Below are 21,976 nucleotides of genomic sequence, written 5' to 3' on the forward strand. Positions count from 1 at the left end.
CGTAGCTTGTGAGCTTGGATACCAAACTTTATAATTTGGCCAGTAAAAAAGATGTCTACTAACCCAAAGGGTTAGTGATCCAAAAATTAAATTCAAGCCCTGTATTGAGAAAATATCAATTGTTAAAGACCATTAACCATTCTGCCTAAGAGGTCCTAGAAGGCTAATCAGACAGTTTTCAGGTCACGGAGGAACATTGTCTCATAAAATGGAAAACTTGTTTTATGCAAATGAAACTTGAGCTTTTCATTGGAAAGGAAATTGTCCACTATCACTGCCTTCACATTATTTAAAGTCAATGGGGAAATCTGTTTTCCAAAGCTACATTCTTATGGCATGGTCAATTAAGGCTACTTTAATATTGGACAAAGGAAGAAAACTTGAAGATTTTTGGAAATTTTTAAATTCTTATATGGGAACACAATCTCCACTTGAAACTGACACAACACTGCTAAATGTCAAGGGCTGCATTTTTTTCAGGTGACTTCCAAAATTACAATTTAAATTGATTTTTCCAAAAGGCTCTCCCTCTGTTGTAGAACATTTTTGATAACTATATTATCGACAACTGGTCTTCAAAATAATTATAAATTTATAAAAAAGTAATTTTATATAAAAAAAATTTTCAAATAAATAAGACAATCACAATTATAATCCCCTTTCCCACATTTTATTTTCTGAGCAATAAGCACTAACAGCAGATTTAAAATTGAACCAAAAAATGACAGAAGGCATAGTGAATTGATAGAGTAAGACTCCTTTTCCTTTTTCACTACTTTTGTTTACAATTAGCACTTTTACAGAGGTTAAAACTCTTGATTGAAATCTTGCAATCACTGCCGAAATGATTGAAAATTAGTCCCTGGTAAATTATCTGCACTCGAGCCATCAGATGACCCAACAGCTGAGGTAAGGCTTTGTGTCTGAATCAAAGGCCGAATCAATATGTAAAAATGTTAATTGTAATGCTAACTTCCTTTGTTCCTAAGTGCATCTACAAAGCAGTAAATGAATCTTGAAGTTTCACATCTATTGCTTGGGTTTGTTCTCTTTTAGATCTTGCATGAATCTATTTTTCCTCAAAGGTGAGAGGGTAGGTAATGAGACGCCTTTGGTCCCAAGCATACAGCACTCTTTCCCTGGGGTTATAGTCCACCATGGAGTTGTGACCATACTGGTTTATGAACCGTATGTTGGGATTCCACTGTTTTCTTGTCTTGGTGTCATAAGCAAAGTTGATGGTGGTTTTGCCACTGTACCAGTCAATACAGTAAATCACTCCACAGGCCACAAAAGCATTTCCCATTGAGGTCATTCGTTCTGTGTGGGGGAAATACAAAGTGTTATTTGGCAATGTAACTTTGGTCTAACATGATTTTATTGCTTTATTTTACTGATTTTATTGTTCAGTTTATGTAATCTTATCAATTCTTGTTGCTTTGTGATTATTTGAAAAGTTACAATTATTTTTTTTTTCTCAGTTGAGATGGTGTGCCTTAGGAATAGTTAGTCATTATGTGAAATCTACTCTCTACCCAATCACTTCACGTAGCGCAATCATTACATGATGATGCTATTCGGCTTTCCATGTGCATAGTTTAAGGTTTCATGCTTACCTGTTCTCAAGCTCCAAGTTTGGGTAACTGTGTTTCTGACCACGTCTATTTTGGATGCATAAAGACGTCTGCTGTTCCCAGTACTCCCCCACAGTACCCACAATCCCTGCTCATCAACTGCTAAGTCCATTCCAGAATTACCTCCCCAACCATAGTAGTTCTTTCGTGTGTTAAACCCGCTGACACTTATTTGAGCCTCCAATCTCTGTGTGTGAAGATTATACTTAATGATATAGGGGGAGTTGGCTCTGTTATGACAGAAAGAAAAGGATCATGTTTAAAAGAACTTAAGTTGCAATTTGTGCTTGAATCCATTGTGGCTTACTTCAGATGTTTCCATTTTGAATAAGCCCATGTCAAATCTCTCTAAATCAAGACAATTTTTTAAACATGTTATTGCAATTCAGATAACTGCAAAATAAGTTAAGAATGTCAAATATAAAAGTTGCTCTAAGTACGAGACAGTGAAATGTTTCACCTGTTGTAGTAGAGGTATGGTCCATACACTACTGCTCCAGTTCCATCAAAGTAGTAAGGCAGATTGTAAGATTTGTGAACTACACCGGCCTTGAACTTTTCCATGTTTTCAAACGCTTGAATCACTCTTCCGTAATAATTTTCCATGGTAAATATGGTCTCGGCACCCATGATTCCTAGCGGGTCTTTCATCCAGTTTCCATAGTATCGATAACGGGTGTTGTGGGTGACAGGTTGTCCAACAGATTTGAGGTTTGTGCACCTGTCTAGGAAAATTTCATTGAACAAAAAAGTTTTTAACCAATTCATCAAAAATTTCTTCCTTTTCTTTGGACTAAACTGATTAAATTTATTCCATTTTAGGTTTGGTTGACATGAGAAACATACATAACTAACTTCTCACCTAGATTGTATAATGAAACAGCCCACTCCAGTGGCAGATCCAGACCTTAAGCTAAGAAGGAGGCCTGTTTTTTTTTGTTGGTGTACACCTGCTAGCTTTTCTTCCTTCTGCAGTTATTTTATTACCCAAAATAGGGGGGGGGGGGGGAGGGGAGGAAGAGGGCAAAGCACTTACCCTAGTTCTGCAGCTGCACTCTCATCAGGCTAAAACTTGCTAATCTTAAACTAAAGTTTTAGAAGATAACCTTTTTAATTGAATTAAGTTTCTGAGAATTAATCCCTTCAAATTTTTTCACAGCAAAGAAATGTTTATCATTAGCAAACCTTTTTCCAGGATGTAAACACTCTCTTTTGCTTTGTCTAAATCATGCTGCTCATTGAGGATCATCTTGAGCAACTGTAGAAATAAAAATGAGAGCAACATTGACTTAAACTTAAGTAACACTGTTTTCAATTGGTAGTTGGTGGAAATTTTGGAACAAATTTGAATTTATTTTCCATCAAAAGCTAACATAGTAACAACAGAATATTTCCTGATCGTTTATGTTTGAACACTGATAAAAAGATTTTACATATCTTGAGAAGATCAGGATTAAAAATTTTTGTCATGTACATAAAAAAAAAGAAATAATTGAAACAAACACTTTCCACAACTAGTAATGGAAATGTTAACTTTTCTTTCAGTCTCACAACGATTTTGTGGTCAGTGCTGACCTTGAGCTTTAGATTTAAATGAATTATTTCAAATTACTTACGTGCTTCTTTGCCAATTCAAGAGCAAGGTCTTTCACTGAGAGTTTATGCGAGTGGCGGCCATAGCTTGAATGTAGGCCTCTTTCAAACCTACGGCTAACTGATGAATTGCAATGGACATGACCCTGAAACGAGGAACCAGTACTCAAATTTAATACAAGGGACCACAGACACATAGATCTATAATCTGAACTTCACAGTGAATTGGTTCTTAAAGGAATGGTGTCCATTCACTTAAATTTCACCCTGAAAATTCAAACTGAAGTTTATTTTGTATGGGAATATTTTCTGATGTAATACCAGATAAATTCTAGAAGACAGAAGTGAGGAATAAAAGGTAACCTCTCTCTTGTTGCCTAAATTTTTTAAAAGTATTAGAACTGTGAGGACGAAGTGGTTTGGGTGAAATTTGTGTTTGAACTATTTCTTAAAAACCATTGAAACAGTTTGACTTAATGCGACTGTTTGAAGAAGTACCTCAATCAAAAGATCACGAAAATGCTCGCTTGGTTAGGTATTGTGTATTAACTTTGCCAAAAACATCACATAAGAGGAAACTTACCAAGAGCAGAACCAGCTGGAGACAGAATGAAGAGAGATATCGAAACATCTTGTCTGGAGAAAAATGTCTTCGCTTTGAACCTGAAAGAATTAACGAACACTTAATTACTACTTGGAAGTAAAATTGCAATATAACATTATCAAACCCTCACCAAGTACTTGTCGTCTCTCCGATAGGTGCTTAAAAAGAGATTTTACACTCGGAAAGCCAGGATGAGAAAAATGAACTTCGTCGGAAAGAGGCACGCATTATAATGTTTCCCAATTTTAGCTTCGGGCATTGAGTTACTGAACGAAAATTTTCGTGTTGGATTGAATAGAAAGTATGGATCATTTGTATGATCCAGAGTATGCACTAAAGCGCCACAAAATCCCTAGGAAAAAAAATGAACATTTTGGGGGTAGCATGTTGGTGCCTGCCTTAAAAGAAAAAGTAGTGACTAGAAGAAATTTGACAAATTTTCTATCCTGATGTTTAAGCCACGTAGCGTAATAGTTTGTTACACAAGAAAATAAATCGTATCATGTTTGCGATACATGTTTGGCCCTCTTGTTTATTTGCATAAAAAATTAGTTTCTACGTGTACACGACGTGGAATTTTGCCTTTGAATTTATAATCCAAAAACGCGACTTTTAATAATGAAGAAAACCCCACATTGACGTTTCAACGCGATGAATAAAACTGATATGACAAAAAACACGGTATTAATAACTAATAGTAATAATTCATATTAATTAACCAGTTTACTTCTCGATCATCGATGCCAGTGGACAGCTAAATGTCCTTTTTCACTTCATTTCATCGCAAAATTCCGAGCTCCAAAATCCCGCTCGCTCGCGAAAGCCTGTCCACGAATCATCATATAGGCCATACTAGAAAGAATTGGTCGTTTTTGTATCATGCATGGTCTTCTAAGCGCAGCTCCTCGTTGAAGGATTGAAGTGTGACCAAGTGTGTCTCCGCATTGGGTAGCACTTTTCATTAGTTTCCATTGCAAGTTTACTGACGTGTCGGCAAATGTACTGTCAGTAACTGAGAAAAGTAGAGAAATGCTCTTTTCCCTTACTACGTACTATAATCCAAAGGTTGAAGTGTTGGTTTCCAGTTGGCTTACGCCTAAGGGTGGCATGATGTTTCTGGAAGTAGATAGTTCTTACATACGGAAAATAAGCGTCACGAATGATTCATTCCACACTCAGGCAGAAGTTGGTTTAATTACTAATATTCCATAGTAGCCACAACTCCTGTCGTTGTGGTTGTTTTGTTTTTAGAACTTCGCGATTCATTTTCCTTCATTTTTTTTGGGTGAATGAAATCCTCTATCCTCTATCGTGTGACTCGGCCCCTTGAAGGTGTTCTTTGTTAATCAGCACACTGTCGTGCGCAATCGTTCCTTTACTAAACATAAAATATAACCTGCGGGTTTCTCGACCATTCTTAGTGCTGCTCAGAAGCGCGCGAAGACTTGTATGTAAAACAATTCAAACATCGATTAATGAGTGCCACTGACGCTGAAAACTAACTGTGAGCTATTGAGTTAAACCATAGTTATGGTTAAACTTGATTTATGTCCAGCCTGTGGTTGGGAGTTATGTTCCTTCTCCTTTAGAAGTATAAGTAGCCTGAATTTGTCCCTTCTGTGCAGTCAATGTTTGGGGTATCTTGTTGGATGTCAGGAATCACGAGGGATACATTAATCTTAACAGCAGATAGTATTGAATGTCACTGACGAATTTTGTACTGTGCATCACTTTCAGTATTAAGATGGGCTCGCTTGCTGGCCACCTCTTACCCGGCTCGTTGTTTTTAATAATCTCCATGTGGTGGGTTGTCGGCGATACTCTGCGAGGAGTCAGAGAAGTAAGCTTACCCAAGCACGCCGAATGTCTGGTCGCTCTTCCACTTTTAACGAATCCAATGCTTCCTTTGATAATCGTGTGTGGTACGTGTGCCCGGGTGCGACGCTGTCACGTCTCCCGGTTGAGCCCCTTCTAAAAGTGTATTTTACATTGCTGGGTGTGATAGTGGAGGTCTACGCTTTTGCGACCCTGTTCGACCACGATGGCAATTTCGTTCAACAGAACTTAGATAATTACGTGCATTCAGCCATGTACAGGTTTTGGCTTAAGTGGTGCCGTAGATCTAGTTATCTGGTATAACCTTTTACCACTTCCTCTGAAATATGACTACTTTGTGTTCTCCTTGGCCTTCTTCTTTTTCTTCCATCTTCGTGGATGCGATCATGGTGGAGCTAAACGTACGCTTGCACATTATTCTTTACACCCTAGTGTTCGTCAGTGCTTTTGTTTTCTTCATAGCAGCGATTTGTGACCAGTTCCTTCACTTTGTGGCTTTTTTGAAGTGTTATCTAGTGAGCTTACACTAAAGTTGGTTTTTCCAAGCTGGCTTCGTCCTCTTTGGACCAAATCCTTATAAAAACTCTCCTAGTAATGTAGAGTTTTTGGGAGTTGCATTTGCATTTCACGCGCTGTTTTGGTTCATTATTCATCTGACCTTTCGCATCCTTTGCTACAAGTGCTGCATTGAGAAAAAGCGGCTGAGAGAACCTATCTACGAGGAAACTCCAGGCGAGGAATATGACTGAGACAAATTGAGCTTAGAAGAAATTTAGAGGAAAGAATTGGGCGTTTTCAACTTGTTGACTCGAGCGTATGGTGTATCATTGCCGACTGAAAATGCGTCAGTTGAAATCCTCCTCGGAACCTATTTCAAACTGATCATCTCACATGCCCCTGGCAATCAAATCGAATCAATTACAAATGTTGACATTTGCATTTTGGTTAAAAAAGGATAGTGCCTCGCTATAATCGTTATCATGCCGTGAAATTACTGCTAATAGTCTAATGCAGGACATTAACAAGTCAATCAAGCGTCCAAGGAATATTTAACAATTGTCACCGAGTTGGAAGTGGCTACCTAACCACCAACGGTGAGGTAAATAACCATAGCAGAGAGATGATTCTAACTCATTTATTGCTGCAGCGATCACAATATTTTCAGGTGCAAACCCTGCACGTGTCGCCCGGGGGTGTCTAGCAAAGGTACTCGGAGTTTGAGTAGGCAATCAGAGAGCGCCTTCAGTGCTGTTTTAGTGTATATTCATATATACTGATTATATCCGAACGCGGCAATCAGAACATGAAAATCACTATTCTTCTGTGTCGTATATACTTAATTTTGTAATATCCAAATGTTTGATGTAATTATGGTTTAAAGAGGAGATAGTTCGACGAAAAAATGTCTAATTAAGGATGTAAGGGTACCTAGGTAATTATAAATTCAAAGAACGAATAAAATTGCTAAGAACTTTGTAAGTCTATCATTGCCCCTGAAAACCCTGGGACTGGCTCGACAACTTTTTATCCCATGTTACTGAGGCCTCGTATACACGGTATCTGGAGGCTTTGCCCCATTGTAAGTTCGCCTCATCAAATACGACATGTTTGCCCCCCGGCTACTTCTACCAGTTTACCTCCAAACCTTTAACTCGTTCCACACAATGAAATTACTTTCACACGAAGCGTAGCCGAGTGGATCAGGAATATTCTCGCATTCTCGCCACATTTTGACTTTATCTGTGATCTATAATTAACGAGACACACGGCAATTGAAAATTATAAAGAAGCAACATTTTGTTAACGGTGACGTCATCTATGTGTCTGTCTTCCACTAGATGATAAGTAAGAACCAATCGAAATTCGAGTATCATTCACGCGTAATGTACCTCGAGGTGGGGATGAAAGGGACTGGGAAAAGTGCGCGAATTTAAGAATGGTTGGAGCGGCGCTGGGGAGAAGATTGTTAGAAATATGGCGGCGAAAACTTCGTTGGAACAAGAAGGTACTTTATACGAGTTGGAGAGACTACAAGAAAGAGCTGAGAGGTACAGATAACTAAACCAAGTAGAAATAGAATATATATGTAGACATAAAACAACTCTATCCTGATAATTGTGATAAATTTCTTGATGATGGAGCCCCTGTGTTTAATTCTCGATCTGGTGTTGTGTTGTACACATCTGTTTATGTTTATTTAAATCGATACTTCTGCAGGCGAAGTGCTAAGTATGAAGCTGACAAGAGAGAAAAAGCTGAACTTAGGGATTTGCAAAGTAAAGGTTGGTGATATCTGTACACAGGAACTTAATTTAGACGCTTCAGTGCAGTGTATATGCACGCCAACAATTGCAACAAGAACCACAGTACTGATATACAATTATTCAATTTATCTCGAAAACTTTTCAGTTGAGCAGCTAAGGGCAAGGAGAGATGAACTCCGTGAGAGGCTAAAGAATGGTCCTCATGAAATTCTACAAGAGTTTTCGAAGCTAGGTAAGGGTGACATTCCAGAAATCCTAAATTTTAAGCTGACTTGTGGAAAAGTAAAACTAAAGGGAAGGGTGTCTGGTCAATTCGCTACAGCAAGAAACTCGCCACTGCAACAAACTCGCCACCACAAAACACAGGTTTTGCTGTTGGCAAAGTGATCATAATTTTCGTGATATCAACATGTTTAATTTGTTTACTGTTCAATAATTTGAGATGCTAGACATAACTTCTGAGTCCCTTTCCCTTTTTGTAGTATACTACTACATCTCAGCTTTCATTTGATGTAAGTTTCACACAAGAGGCTACACATGAATTATGGTCTTTTCATCTGAGTCTTTTCGTCCAAAAGTCTCTTCATCCAAGTCTTTTCGTCCAAAAGTATTTTCTCTTAAGTCTGTTCGTTTACTTGTTAAGTCTTTTCTTGAAGCAAATAAATAACTTTAGAAGGCTAGATAAGGCTATATAAAGAACTTGTTGCGAGCTGCCGCCATTTGGGTATGTCAGACACGTGGTGATGTTACACTTCGTTGCCTTTTACGCTCAATAGACGCTTAACAACAAGCTTAATATTCCCATTTCTTTTGTGTGAAATAATTAAACAGCAAGTAAGTCTATATTTTTGCCACTATTTAATAAAATATATTGCGTTACAACTTTATTAATTCTCTGTGTATTAAATTCATGACGTTGGATTCGTAAATGAAGATTGGTGAACCAATTGGGCAACGGCTCGCACTGATAAGTTCTTTATTAGCCTTATCTATAACATAATATAACAGTTATTTATTTGCTTGGCGGAAAGACTTAGAGACTTAAGATAAAAATACTTTTGGACTAAAAGACTTGACGAATAGACTTTCGGACAAAAAGACTTGGATGAAAAGACTCTTGGATGAAAAGACCGGACACCCTACACATAATGTTTGAGTCAAATTGCCATTGGTAGCAATTTGACCCTGAGTGGTGGCAAGTTTGTTGTGGTGGTGAATTGACCATAAACCATGGCAAGAAGCTAATTGTTTTGACCAAAGCATATTGATATGTTGCTTGTGGAAGACCCAGTGGCCCAAGTTAACAAACATGGTAGTTAACAAAAGTTTTTATTGCCAGTAACTCTATGTTGTAAGACATCCAAAATAAATTATTTTGTTATGAAACTCAGGGAGATCTCGCGCATGTACTTTGTGGAATTGTCATAAATTTTTTAACGCAGTATTTTATATATTTATTTATCCACAGATGAGTCCTCCAGGAGAGATTATTCAGCTGCCTTAAAACAGGTATTTTCAACTGGTGATAGAAATTTTACTTCAATTACCTCCAAGGAATGCTATATGCAAGAACTTCAAAGAGCATGATATATTTCAACAATGATCAATCCAAAGCTAGATTTGTATGACAAGCCTTGTGGGCATTACCAAGGGGACCTTGTCAAATGGCCTTCTTATTTGCACTTCAATTAGTTCATGTAGTGTTAATTGTTTGTGTGTGTCTTTCAATAGTGTAATACAGTAATAATACTGATCTGTAACTTAACATCTAACCCTTTCACTCCCGAGATCTTAATGGTAATTGCCCTTACTGTCTGCCAGACAATTAGTAAATAAACCCCTTTGGGCGGCTGGTATGTCGGCTGATAATGTCCATGGCTGAGAGATTGTCCGAAAAACGAATATTTGGCTGAGAAGCAAAGCTTCAAGGGCAAATATGAAAATTTGAGGACAGTCTCTCAGCCAAGGACATTATCAGCCAACATACCAGCAAGCCAGAACAGGGTCTATTTATAGTATGACCCTCCCATTAATTTTCACATCACAATTAAACTGTCTGTAAACACAGTAAAAAAGCCCGTGGTGATCCGATGGCGAATGCGCGTGATTGACGCAAGCAAGCAAAAAAAAAAGAGTTTGGTTTCCTTCCATGTAAATAGGAGAACAGAAAAGTTGAAACTCTTGTGTTGACTATGTTTCTTTTTCACTGAAAAAATCGAAGAACAAATATCGACACGGACAGGGATTATTGCATGATAACTGTCCTCTGATTTTGCGTCATATGAGTTAAAGTAACCAATAAAATTGCGCCAAAATTAATGGGTGGGTTGTAATTCTTGATATTAGTTCACAGAGAATTTGGTATTGGATTGACTAATCATACCCTAATTGATAATTTTCTTTATTCTCATCACTTGTCTGCTAAAATATTGTTTTGATATTGTAAGGAGAAACTCTCTCTTGGTCAATCATGGGAATTAGAAGGCTCACACCACACATTGATACTGCTTACCTCTTTTAATGTATACCTCAAGAAACACACTGAAGTATTTTTCAGGAGGTGAAGGGATTACATTAAATACTCTAGACATAAGACATGATTATGAAAGTATGTTCTAAATATATATATAATTATATCTTATTAACCAAGCGCGAGGGCCGTACTGGAAGAATATCGACCCGAGGTATTGACAGTACAGACCAAGCGCAGCGAGGTCTGTACATATGTTAATTGCCACTCCCCATGGGGGCTTTTCAGGGACAATTCCCACCCAGCAACCACCCCAGGGAAGGACATCCATCACACAGTAATCTCGTGCATGGGAAATTAATGTCTCCTACCCCTAACCCTGCAGGAGATAGGACCTCCATTTATTCTTCCCTATCCGAGAAGACTAGAGTATCTAACCATTTCTTAATAGAAAGGTAGCATATTCTTCTCACTTGTTTTAAGAGAGTTGGTACGGCCGGGGCTCAAACCCTCGACCTCCCGCACAACAGTCCAGCGCTCTATCCATTGAGCTAACTGGGAGGCGGTACAAAAAAGACCAAGGGTCAATATTCTTCCAGTACGGTCCCGAGCAAGCTTGGTTAATAATAGATTTATTATACGACTGAAGTTCAAAGGGACACAAGGGTGGTATCATTCGGGACCATTCAGGACAGTGCCCAGTCTAATACTGAGAGAATATTGACTGGCAATAGAGTGTTTTGATTGGTTGATTTTAGTTATTGGCCCTCTGACTGCCTGAGTCGTGTAATAATGTAAAATATGAACTATTTCGCTTTGAAATGTTCCTTTATCAGCCACTGCTAAATCTCATGGGAAATATTGGTTTACTGGCTAAGAACAAGACAAAATCAAGCACTTTATCTACAAAGTTGCATAGGAAAATGAAAAGGATGCTTGGATGGAATACTCTCAGAAAAAGAAAAGAATGGTTTTGGTGGATTTGGTTGTTTATTAGACATAATCTGTGAATACAATTTTTTGTCATTAGTTCAATTTTACATCTAATGATAAAAGTAAGTGAAAGAAGTTTTACACTACGTTCCGATGATGTTTTCAAGTGAAAAGAGAATAAAATTTTGACAACTTCATACATACCATGCAAGGCGACAAAATGTAAAGTATGCATGTAAAAAGTGACAAATTTAAATAAATATTAAATAACATCAGAAATAGTGAAGCTACACAAGGGAAAAGCCTTTTTAGAACTGATGTTTTAAGTTTCTTTTTTTAATCGTATTGTAGACCTGTAGAATTGCCTTCCACTACACATTAGAATGATTGAATCTTTCTCATCATTTAAGAACCTTATTAATAAATTTTATAATAACAAATATAATAGAAATAAGGATAGATTTTTATAATTAATAATTATTGTCATGTTAAATGTTAATTATACTATTTGAGCTACTGTGCAATATATTAAACGTGACATTTTTTTTACTTTTGATTGAGCCAGTTTATTTTTATAAGGAATCTTCGAATTCTGTATAAACTGACCTAATAACTCAGATCTTGTGAATTTTTTTTCTTTTTTTATTAGTTTTTAATTTATCTTTAATTTGTATATTATGTTAGGATCTGTATAATTAAACTTGAGTAAATAAATAGATAAATAGTTTTGCGCATATGGAGTCTGATTATGTGTTCAAGCATGGCCTTTTCTTCTTCATGAATAACATTACATAAATCAGACAGTCCAGTTTTCCATTACACTTCTTTAAGATGGAAAAGTTGTTGGTAAGGTCGCTGATGGTTTCCAGAGCGTGGTCATTCTTTAAGTGCTTGCCGATTGCTGAATAACAGTGTTTGTCAATACGTTGGTGTAAATGTCGGCTGGTGTAGCCGACATACTCTGCATCACACAGATCACATTTATAACTGCACACAACTCATTGTCGGCTAATTATGGGTGGTTTTGGCTCGCACATCTTGAGGTCTTTACATATTTTGCGACTCTTGAACACAGGTTGAAGAGTGTGATCGATTTTGCTGCTCAGATCTGATAATTGTTTTTTCACTGCATCAGCTGACTTTGTTCAATTTTACTTTAATAATTAGAATGTCCTGACAGCTGCAAGATTGTTCCGTAAAAGAAAGGTAAGAAAATGAGAAAAGATTAAGTTTAATCATAACTCGGGTGAATCTTGAGAACTGATACAGGTTTTCTCACTGGTCAAGAATAACATCTGTTGCCAAAAGCACCCCATGCAAGGTGAGTACATTACTAAAGATCTGAAGTATTTTTAAAATGACCACCTTATGATTTGTTATGTTTTTAAAGGAGGGAATTAAAGAAGATGTAGTTGCTTGGAAATTCTTGAAAGAAATTATACCAAAGAAATATTCCCCTTAGGCTTAGAAAGTTATTATACATGTTGTACAGGATCCTTTGTCAATATTTACTCTGCCTTTGGTACATAACTACTAAAAAAATGAATCAAACCTCCTGTATGGCGCTACCTGAAATGCAAACACCCTGTGGCTGACTATGGGAAGGATTTGTTAAGAGAGGAAAGACTCTCTCTCAGAATTTCTATGAATGGTTTCTGAACTTTGAAACATTTCATTATCAGCTGATTCACATCTGTGAGATGTATACATTGTATGTGGAAAGGTAATACCCTGAATTCTCATTGATAGTTTTGAACTATGGATATTTCTATTTCAGCTGGCTGATCTTTGTGATATATACAGATTGATGGGTATTTCAGTAGTATCACAACAAGCTAAGAGAACTTGCTTCAGATGTGAGACCTTTTTTAATGGTAAGTCAACGTAATGTCAGTGTTGTTCAGCTGAAATATAAAGTGCCAGACAGTGGGATTGCTATGACTGACTGATTCTCTTTCTAGCTGATCTGATCACAGACTGACTCACTGATTGATTGATGGCCTGAATCACCTCTTGTCTGACTTATCAGTTCTGCTCCTTAACGGACTGCTTGCCTGACTCACTCAATAGGTGTCTGTAACTGTCTGTCTTTCTGAAATGGACTGCCCAACTGTCTCACACACTCCCCCTTGCTGTTTCACTGACTCAGTAAAACAGGCTGAATGACCTATTGGCTGACAAGCCAATTCGCTGAATTACTGAATGATTGACTCGGTGGTTCACTACTTACTGACTGATTGAAGCACTGATTTACTCACTGGTTAATTACAAAATAAGTAAGTCTCTGACTGACTCACAGGCCTACCAGTGCACAGATTAATTTATGAATTTATTTATGTGACACTTGCCCAAATAATCTCGAATTCAATGGATGAGCAAGGTCAAGTCCAGAGATTTGTGTTGTCATTGGTTAAATGTTAAACTTGTGCTATATATCAACCCTCAGCTAGATACTATGAACCATATTACCTTGAAGTGGAGTTGAAAGACAATAATTTAAAGGTGGGTTAAGAAGTACAAAACAATTTCTAGGAGTTAAGTTTTATTTGCATGACCTTCTCTCTGTCATTCACACCACATGAGTATGTCATAATGTGATGTCTTTTTACTGGAGGTTCCATACAGTACATTATATTGTCTCAGAGAACTAACAACTCGTGTTCAATACCTGCTCCTTTGCTCTGCTAAAACCAAACATTACCTCTATTTCATCTGCCTTATTGTAAACCTGATGCGTGGTGTGGTGACCTCATGGTTAGTGTGTTCAACTCTGGAGCTAGTGGTCCAAGTTTGAGCACTGGCTGGTGGCATTGTGTTGTGTTCTTACATGAGACACTTTACTCTTACGGTGCCTCTCCACCCAAGGGTTTAAATAGATACCAGCAAATTTGATATTGTGGGGGTAACCCTGCTATGGACCAGCGTCCCATCCAGGAGGAACTTTTTTTCACTTTACTGTAAACCTAGAGTTGCAGGGTGTTTTTACCCTGTGTTTGAAATTTCCCTTAATTTGGTCAATACTGTCTAGATTGTGTTCATCAGTATTCATTTGATAAAAAGGACTAGTGCATTTCCTTCTTTAGTTTGTCTATTGACGGTTGTTGGTTTGTTTGATGATGCCTTTTAGATTCACAAGCACACTGTACCTTATTTCATACCTGTTGATGCAATTAGTCAGCAGTACTTAAACACTGACATCAAGGTACATTGTATCTTTACTTAATAAGTCAATGTTTTTCCCCAAAAAACCTCTGTCAGCACATTGTCTAGATAGTTATTGTCAAAAGATTTTGAAAAAAAAAAAAAAAACTGTTAGGAAGGTGATCAAGAACTTGTAATGTAAAAACAAGAACAAAGACAATTGTGAAATAACTTTTGTTGTGTTGCATCACTATGTGACCTGGTGACACTCCTTGTCGATAATCTTGTTTGCAATTAATAGTCATTGTATAATTTTATGGTTAAGAGCAGAGCATTTAGAGCTGTTTGAAGGATCTTGATATAAGTTTATTTTTGGTGTTTGGTCTGACCAGTTACAGTGGGACATTTTGTTAAAATAAGCTCTCAAGGTGTTTGCAAAGTGAAATTTTTGCTCTTCATTATCATTTAGTAAAATTTGGTTTGCATAGCAAATTGCTTTTAAGGAAAGGTAAAAATGAAGGATTACAATCATGATAACTGCCTTTATCTCTGTATTTTAGTTCTAGAGTTCCTCTCTCCTTTTTAATAAGGGGTATTGTTACGTCTTGATGTTCTTGTATTGAATGCAAGTAGATTGGCAAGAGCTAGGTTTGCTGCTAAACAATAGCTTTATAGGCATCCTGGGACAGGTTTTATCTACTTTGGTTTTATTGGTTCTTCAAATTATTTCCCTGCTTCTACTTAAAAACATTTATAATAATTTTGAATTTTCTCCAGTATAATGTTTATGTTACCTTTCCACATCATCTCAGAGGTTTCTCATGATCATATGTGAGCAGCTGAATGCTTTTGTGGTGAGAAGGGAGCAGGTGAGCAACCATTTTGACTCCCTGGATTTTATGTTATTTTCCCCAGTACACCCTAACACCAGTATACATATTCTTCATACTGTTCTCTGTAGATTCCTCAAGTTTTCCGAGAAGGGGAATTTGTTAATAAGAACTTCTGTAGTTGTTGATCATTTCCTGAATTCTTGTGACCTTAATGTATGATTTAGGGGGGTTGTTGTGAGGAGAAATTAAAAGTTGGTCACTCTTAGGGGGTCCAAGGGTTAATAATAAAAATCACAAAGTGTTTTCAAATTTAAAGTGAATGTAGCATTACATGTTGTCCTTCAGTAGCATCTTGAATGAGTTGATATTTTTATAAGTGAGGCCTTCATCTGATGTTTTAGGTTTGCCTTTGTCAAGAGCAGCATGGAGATAAACTGGAAGGAGAAATATCTTGCAGCCCCTCACATGATTTTGTGCAGCTGAAATTAAAAGTAGGCATGTTATGGCCAAAGAGTAGCAAAGGGTGTGAGAGTGTTGAAATTTATCCAGGATTGCATTTCTCTAAGCTTATCTATGCTCTTTGATTGGTCCAGAAAAATTGTGCCATCCTGTTGACCAATTAGATTCAATCTTAAACCAATTGTGACTTTGTCACTTGTATTATTATCATGCTTCATATAGTTTGCCTGTTTTTTTCTTGGAGTTTCCACTGGCTTCTTGTGATACTTTCCTTTACTTTTGACCGGCTGTTGTGATTACTTTCGAATTGGTTTTGGTCTTATCACACTTGTTCTAAAAGTGCTTTATGAATCTCTGTAATAATGTGATCATTACCTGTTTAATTATCATAAATGTTTTCCATAAAGCAATCTTTTATACTTCAATTGCCAGGCTGCAGAGGGTCAAGCTAATGGCACTGTTATAAAACTAACATATAAGGGGCTCACATCAATGCGACCATCCCATGTTGATATAGTCACTGAAGGTAAGTGAAGTGAATGTATACCTGCACTATGTGAACCCAAAGGGAAAATAAGAGGATGTTGATCCTTTAAAAAGGAAGCCGTGATTTTGCTGTGGCAACCTTAAATGTTAGAAAATGGTAACAACTTGTTGATAAATAAAGGGGTATTTTGTTATTCTATTTTTAAGGAAACAGAAGAAACACAATTGGTGTAAAAAAAAATAGCATTGTTTTAGTTCTACTGATACTAAGTTCTTTAATCTAAGAGCAAACAGTTTTAGATTGGTGAAGAAATTAAAAAACAGTAGCCGCTTGCTCTGACGTCAAGTGTGCATTTCAGACTATTGGAAAAGAATGTTGTAGCAGAGTACAGTGGAATTAGTTACTTATTGCATTACTTTTCTCATGTTTACTGAAATAATTAAAACACAAAATTGAAAGATTAATTGTCCAGGCATTGCTATTAGTTATGTGGCAATGTTCAAACTTTCCTAAAATGAAATAGTGTTGAACTAACACACAGGGACAACAAGTGTTCTTTGGCAAGAAAATGGGTACTAAGAGGTGAATATTACACGACTCGGGCAGTCAGAGGGCCAATAACTAAATCAACCAATCAAAATGCTCTATTGCTGGTCCAATATTCTCTAAGTATTGGACTGGGCACTGTCCCGAATAGTCCTGTATGATACCGCACTTGTGTCCCTTTGAGCTTCAGTCGTATAATAAATCTCTTATTAACCAAGCTTGCTCGGGACCATACTGGAAGAATATTGGCCCTCATTCTTTTTTGTACTGTCAAGACCTCGGGCCGATATTCTCCCAGTACCGCCCTCGCACTTGGTTAATAAGGTATACATAAAGATGTCTCTTTGTTTTTACTCCAATGAGTGACCAAGAAGGAATTTCACCTAACATTATCAATAAAATTTCAAACTGACAAGTGATAAGAATAAAGAAAAATATCATTCAGGATTATTAGCTGATCCAAAACCAAACTCTCTGAGCTAACATCACAGTAAGAATTTTATGGCAGATGGTAACAAGGGTAAATGTAAAGAATCTGATCCTGCCAATGTGTTGGCCAACGTGTTGGTAGGATCAGATTCTTTACCTTTACTGTAACAAGACTATCAATGACATCTAAGGAGTGAAAGGGTTAATGACAGTTTTACTGAGAATTCTATGGACTGCCGGTCAGGCGTGAATGGTCTTTTGATTTAAGTTTTTTTCTCTGTTTTTCAAATTGTTTCCTTCAGAGAAAAGTGCCTCAGCATTGAGAAGACTTCAAGGAAAGAGAAAGTTATTTGAAGATCTCTACCTCCATCAAGCCTTTGCAGAAGCTTTTAATGAAGAGTTTGAAGCTTGAATAAATTATTTTGATATTATAGGTTCTGGTATTTTGTAGGCCTAAGAGAATTTCTACTTGGCTAATTCAAGAGCAATTGCTTAACCTATTTCATACCTCTGCCTTTTTAAAGTGTTCCCAGAGCAATGAGGAGACTTTAATAGCATTGTGTCCAATTAAAAAGTTTCATTCACTTTCTTTTCCCTTGGGTTTGGACAGGTACACCAACCTGAAGAAACATTTTGCCCACTATTTCCTTAAAATTAATAAAATTATGCTGGTGTATTTATGGGTAAACAAACAAAAATGCGATCCTTTCCCTCAGAGCGACTCATCTCCCAGTTCAAACACGTTGCTGGTCTCGAGCATCAGATGTGGGACAAACCGCTTCCCCTCTTTGCAGAAAATGAAATTTCCGTCCCATTCCACACTCTCCTTCAGTAAACGAATAATTTGTCACGCAACCTTCCCAGGGGTGCTGCTTGCAGAACAGAGCGGTCCAAGTATTTCTCGAGGAACAATTTTCGCTGACTTTCTACGTGGATATCTCGCTCGAATTATCAGGTAATTCTTGCTTTCCTCTTGCATATGGCTAAGCCTCCGGATATAAACTATATTTTAGGCTCCCGGCGCGCCCCCATATATTCTGCTGTGTCATGAGAAAGATTGCATTCACACCCACACTGAACATTAGAGAGGTTTTTCAACCGAACTGCTCGAAAGCATTTAAAAAACCCAATCGTTTCATAAGCAGAATTTGACTTGAGAGGGCGAAGTTCCGAAGATTCCTAAGAATACAACAAAAGCGGTTTTGTCGCAATTTCCTCGCGATTGAATGCAAAAGAGTCCGCGAAACAAACTTTGCGAAGTGTTTGATTGACTTGTAACAGCGACCCGGTAACAACTTCGATTCTGACCTTTTGTAAATCTTTATTTACTGTGGAACGTACAAAAAGTGAAATGAAAATGGGGCAGACAGAGAGCTGCATTGCAGTCAGCAAATTTTTTGGAGATGCTTTCATGGGAAGATTAGGTTGCAACACACAGTATTAGAACTTCAGGAGATTTGTATTGCGAGATTTCAGCGTTTCATGGGTGCAAATTAGAGTGGGGCTTGAGTGAACAAGTGGTGAACGAAAGCGACCAGGGTGCTTGTTTTGAAAACACATCTTGTTCATTATCTTGTTCACATCTATCTAATTTACATTTCATTGAAATTCAAGCAGGCTGAAAACCCTCTTAACTTGGGCAATGTTACAGTTAGCCCCCACACTTGATTTACATTGTTTCTGCGGTAAGAAAAAAAAGGTTCAGCACCATCACTCCACACTTTTAAATCTTTATCGCTACGCTAAGAGAGTTTATGATGTTGTTTTGTACAGTTACCAGTGGTAATAAAAATATGCCGGTTATTGTTTTGAGTGAAAAAACAAAGCCGTCAGGAAAACTAATTAAATTAGTGAGGGCACTTTTGAACACATTCACTCTCTGCCAAGAGAATAGTAACTAAATGGTTACGGCACCGCATGCTGAGCGCAACTTAGCAACGAATTTGAAGCATCTTTTGAAGCATCTTATTCATCAGGGTTAAAGCTATGGAAAAATGTTTGTTTGGTTATCGTTATGTTTGTAGACTGCTGTTTGTAAAAGCCTCAAATTAAAAATGTATTTGCATAAGAAGTGCTAGTGAGTAGTGGATTTCAACAAACTCTTGAAAAAGTGGGTTTTTTTTAAGCTCTAGAAGAGTACAAAGGCTATACTTGGAAATTAATGTCCTATAGTTGATGACAATGGTTATGTTACCAATCACAAAATCTCTCTTTGTTTGTAGCTAGATTGTGCTGTAAAGCTTTTCTCTACTTTTATTAATTTTACAGTGGGTAAATAACGATTATTTCACCACTCTTCTGGGACAATTTTTAATAAATCTGTGTGAATGTGCTGATGCAGAAAGCCATGACTTAAGTAACAAGCAAATGACTGAGTGGGAATGTTTTGAATATAATTAGTTCAAGGGGCGAATGAAATAAACCACTTTGTGATATTTGAAGCAAAATTGAATTCTCCCTGTTTCGAGGATTCATTTAACTGCTCACTTTTTTATCACACTCAGGCACAATGGTTGCAGTATTACTGGTGCTTACAAACCATGAAGACATGGGTAACACTGGGAAAAAGACTGGCTGGTATCTGCCAGAATTGGCTCACCCCTACCATGTGTTCAAGACTGCAGGATACAGCATGACAATGGTCAGCCCAAAGGGAGGAAAGGCACCCTTGGTAAGTTTTTATAAAGACCTCACTGTTGCACAGAGCTCCCCTGAAGTGCAGATGTCTTGAGTGGGTGGTTTAACTAGTTACAATGAGTTTTCTATGTTATTTAAGTATCATCTTTGGTTCCTTGTAGATTTTTATTGCCCAAACAAGTGAAAACTAGAATGGAAAGGGGAGTGATTAAGTGAGGGTGGTGGGGGGGGGGGTTTCAAGGTAGTAAAGGGTAGGAAGGGGGAGAGGGGTAAAGCATTCTTCCCACCTCAGCATCTCTTTGTCTCTTAATCATTCCTAATTGCACTATTTATGCTTTGTATTTCCTTCCTAACCAAACAACATAGCTCATCTCTGGTCAGGAACATGTCTTGCATATACTATAAAACGGAGATATGGTATAGACACAAAAGTGTATAGATATGTGTTAAAGCTGAGCTGGAATTAGGCATAGAAAACAGACAAGTATAGCATGATGACCCATCATTAGATATTTGAAAGAGTTTGACAGGTAGTCTATAAACCTCTTTCAGCAGGCCTTCAGGTTATTCAGAAAAATTCAAACTTAGTTTATACTGCTCAGTCATTGCATAAAATTAATTTATTGTTTCTTATTATAGAATGTGCCAAGGTAACACTGCAGTGTTTGAGTATTAGGATAATGAAAAGTGTATTTATTATTATAGGGATTCAGATTCATTACTATGCATAACTAAAGCTCTTGACTAAATTGTTTACACTTGCTGGTTCTTGTCTTATTTCTTAGGACAAGAGCAGTGTTGATGCATTTGCAGAGGACCCCATCTGCAAAGAATTCCTTAAGAGTGACGCAATGAAAGCCACTGAAACCACTTCTACCATTGCCTCTGTTGATCTAGCCAAGTTTGATGTTATCTTCTATGTTGGTGGTCATGGACCAATGTTTGATCTAGCAGACTGTGAAGTCAGTAACAAAGCTGTGGCCACAGTTTATGAGAATGGAGGGATTGTTGCTGCAGTTTGCCATGGCCCTGCTGGTATGCGACAAAATGATTTCCCCAAAAACCGTTTTTTAATTACCTTCTGTTACGTTAAAAAGGATCTAAATGTAAAAGATTGCTCTCCACAAATGTCAGTCTCTGTGTGGTGTCGAACCACATAATTAGCCATTGTAGTAAATGTAAATCGCATGTGAGTGTGAAAGTAAAGCAAGTGAAATCCATGACCATGAAGCTATGTTAATGTCTTAATAATTAGTTGATATTTGTAGAGGCATTGGAATTGTTTATCTCAGAAAAAAAGTCATTTTATTCTATTCCTTTTCAGGTATTGTTAATGCCAAGTTATCAAATGGTGAATACCTAGTGAAGGGCAAAAAAGTGACCTGTTTCACTGACAAAGAAGAAGACATGATAAAGCTGGTGGAAGCCATGCCATTTCTCCTGGAAACAAAGCTCAAAGAACATGGGGCAGAATTTGAAAGTGAAGAGGCATGGCAACCTTGTGTATCTGTTAGTGCTTGTGGCAGAGTAGCAACTGGGCAAAATCCTGCCTCTGCAACACCCTTAGCTGAAAAAATTGTGGAACTTCTAAAGTAGACCATTTTGGATTTCTTTTTAGTAGTGTAGAATCAACTTATGAATTAAGTAGAAGTGGCATGGGACTTTCAGCTCTTGTAGACTTGGTAATTTGTAACTGTTGGCTTCACTGTTGTCAAGAAAGCACTAAATACATACCATATTTTGAGCTTGAAGATGTCAGTTGAAAGTACTTTCAAGAAATAAAAGGTTCCAAACACACTCATTTGCTCAATATCATGAGTTGCACTTTCATTATATGCATTTAAATCTTGTTATTCCATTGTGAGCTTCAAAAGTAAGCCAAAGCTAGTTTACAGTGTGTGCATCTCGAAGCAATGAGCCCCAAGTTTGTGACATTTTTCCAATCCTATTTCATCCTTCCTATCCCCTATTACCCCTCCTCCCTTTTGGTTATCCTTATTAATTCTCTTTAATATTATCTCAAGGTTTTTTTGACCGGTACCGAAAACGCCCCTGAGAATTGAGGCAACACAATTTGCACTGTACTTTTTTGTCAAAAAAATAAATAAAT

General features: G+C 37.3%; 3 protein-coding genes and 2 pseudogenes across 5 annotated transcripts; 3 read left to right on the top strand and 2 right to left on the bottom strand.

The window, feature by feature from the left end:
* Positions 1 to 648: 648 nt before the first annotated feature.
* LOC111332049 (noelin) lies at positions 649 to 4,582 on the bottom strand. Of its 2 annotated transcripts, none has more exons than XM_088743083.1 (7): positions 4,559 to 4,582; positions 3,811 to 3,890; positions 3,251 to 3,373; positions 2,820 to 2,892; positions 2,095 to 2,359; positions 1,617 to 1,864; positions 649 to 1,320 (listed from the first exon to the last, which is right to left on the bottom strand). In XM_088743083.1, the coding sequence occupies exons 2-7, from the start codon at positions 3,856 to 3,858 to the stop codon at positions 1,070 to 1,072; spliced, it is 1,008 nt and encodes a 335-aa protein (XP_088599209.1). In that variant the 5' UTR covers positions 3,859 to 3,890; positions 4,559 to 4,582; the 3' UTR covers positions 649 to 1,069. The 2 variants fall into 2 exon arrangements, with proteins under 2 accessions (XP_088599209.1, XP_022793037.2); XM_022937302.2 differs by lacking the exon at positions 4,559 to 4,582 and adding an exon at positions 3,962 to 4,184.
* A 948-nt stretch (positions 4,583 to 5,530) lies between these two features.
* LOC148717429 (transmembrane protein 45B-like) lies at positions 5,531 to 6,416 on the top strand (annotated as a pseudogene).
* Positions 6,417 to 7,580: 1,164 nt separating this feature from the next.
* LOC111332050 (centromere protein O) lies at positions 7,581 to 17,662 on the top strand. The gene is made up of 12 exons (XM_022937303.2): positions 7,581 to 7,715; positions 7,885 to 7,949; positions 8,077 to 8,163; positions 9,400 to 9,440; positions 12,502 to 12,540; positions 13,112 to 13,208; positions 13,781 to 13,836; positions 14,462 to 14,536; positions 15,288 to 15,344; positions 15,710 to 15,799; positions 16,200 to 16,293; positions 17,532 to 17,662. The coding sequence occupies exons 1-12, from the start codon at positions 7,642 to 7,644 to the stop codon at positions 17,639 to 17,641; spliced, it is 885 nt and encodes a 294-aa protein (XP_022793038.1). The 5' UTR covers positions 7,581 to 7,641; the 3' UTR covers positions 17,642 to 17,662.
* On the bottom strand, positions 12,030 to 12,479 carry LOC148717430 (uncharacterized; annotated as a pseudogene).
* Positions 17,663 to 17,813: 151 nt separating the features above from the next.
* LOC111332054 (uncharacterized) lies at positions 17,814 to 21,667 on the top strand. 2 transcript variants are annotated; one of them, XM_022937312.2, is made up of 4 exons: positions 17,814 to 18,184; positions 19,734 to 19,900; positions 20,652 to 20,901; positions 21,191 to 21,667. In XM_022937312.2, exons 2-4 carry the CDS (start codon positions 19,739 to 19,741, stop codon positions 21,460 to 21,462), a joined length of 684 nt encoding a protein of 227 aa, XP_022793047.2. In that variant the 5' UTR covers positions 17,814 to 18,184; positions 19,734 to 19,738; the 3' UTR covers positions 21,463 to 21,667. The 2 variants fall into 2 exon arrangements, with proteins under 2 accessions (XP_022793047.2, XP_088599213.1); XM_088743087.1 differs by lacking the exon at positions 17,814 to 18,184 and adding an exon at positions 18,331 to 18,517.
* Positions 21,668 to 21,976: the final 309 nt, after the last annotated feature.

Source organism: Stylophora pistillata, chromosome 13 (assembly GCF_964205215.1).
Source record: "Stylophora pistillata chromosome 13, jaStyPist1.2, whole genome shotgun sequence".
NCBI classification, from domain to species: domain Eukaryota; kingdom Metazoa; phylum Cnidaria; class Anthozoa; order Scleractinia; family Pocilloporidae; genus Stylophora; species Stylophora pistillata.

Bases quoted from the DNA above. Each gene is read 5' to 3' on its own strand.
- LOC111332050 (XM_022937303.2), top strand. From the start codon at position 7,642: ATGGCGGCGAAAACTTCGTTGGAACAAGAAGGTACTTTATACGAGTTG. The intron at 9,441-12,501 runs GTATTTTCAACT...TTTAATAATTAG, and splicing joins ATTCAGCTGCCTTAAAACAG to AATGTCCTGACAGCTGCAAG. The intron at 12,541-13,111 runs GTAAGAAAATGA...TTTCTATTTCAG, and splicing joins GATTGTTCCGTAAAAGAAAG to CTGGCTGATCTTTGTGATAT.
- LOC111332054 (XM_022937312.2), top strand. From the start codon at position 19,739: ATGGTTGCAGTATTACTGGTGCTTACAAACCATGAAGACATGGGTAAC. The intron at 19,901-20,651 runs GTAAGTTTTTAT...CTTATTTCTTAG, and splicing joins AGGGAGGAAAGGCACCCTTG to GACAAGAGCAGTGTTGATGC. The intron at 20,902-21,190 runs GTATGCGACAAA...ATTCCTTTTCAG, and splicing joins AGTTTGCCATGGCCCTGCTG to GTATTGTTAATGCCAAGTTA.
- LOC111332049 (XM_088743083.1), bottom strand. From the start codon at position 3,858: ATGTTTCGATATCTCTCTTCATTCTGTCTCCAGCTGGTTCTGCTCTTG. The intron at 3,374-3,810 runs GTAAGTTTCCTC...TCCTCGTTTCAG, and splicing joins TCCAGCTGGTTCTGCTCTTG to GGTCATGTCCATTGCAATTC. The intron at 1,321-1,616 runs GTAAGCATGAAA...TCCCCCACACAG, and splicing joins AACTTGGAGCTTGAGAACAG to AACGAATGACCTCAATGGGA.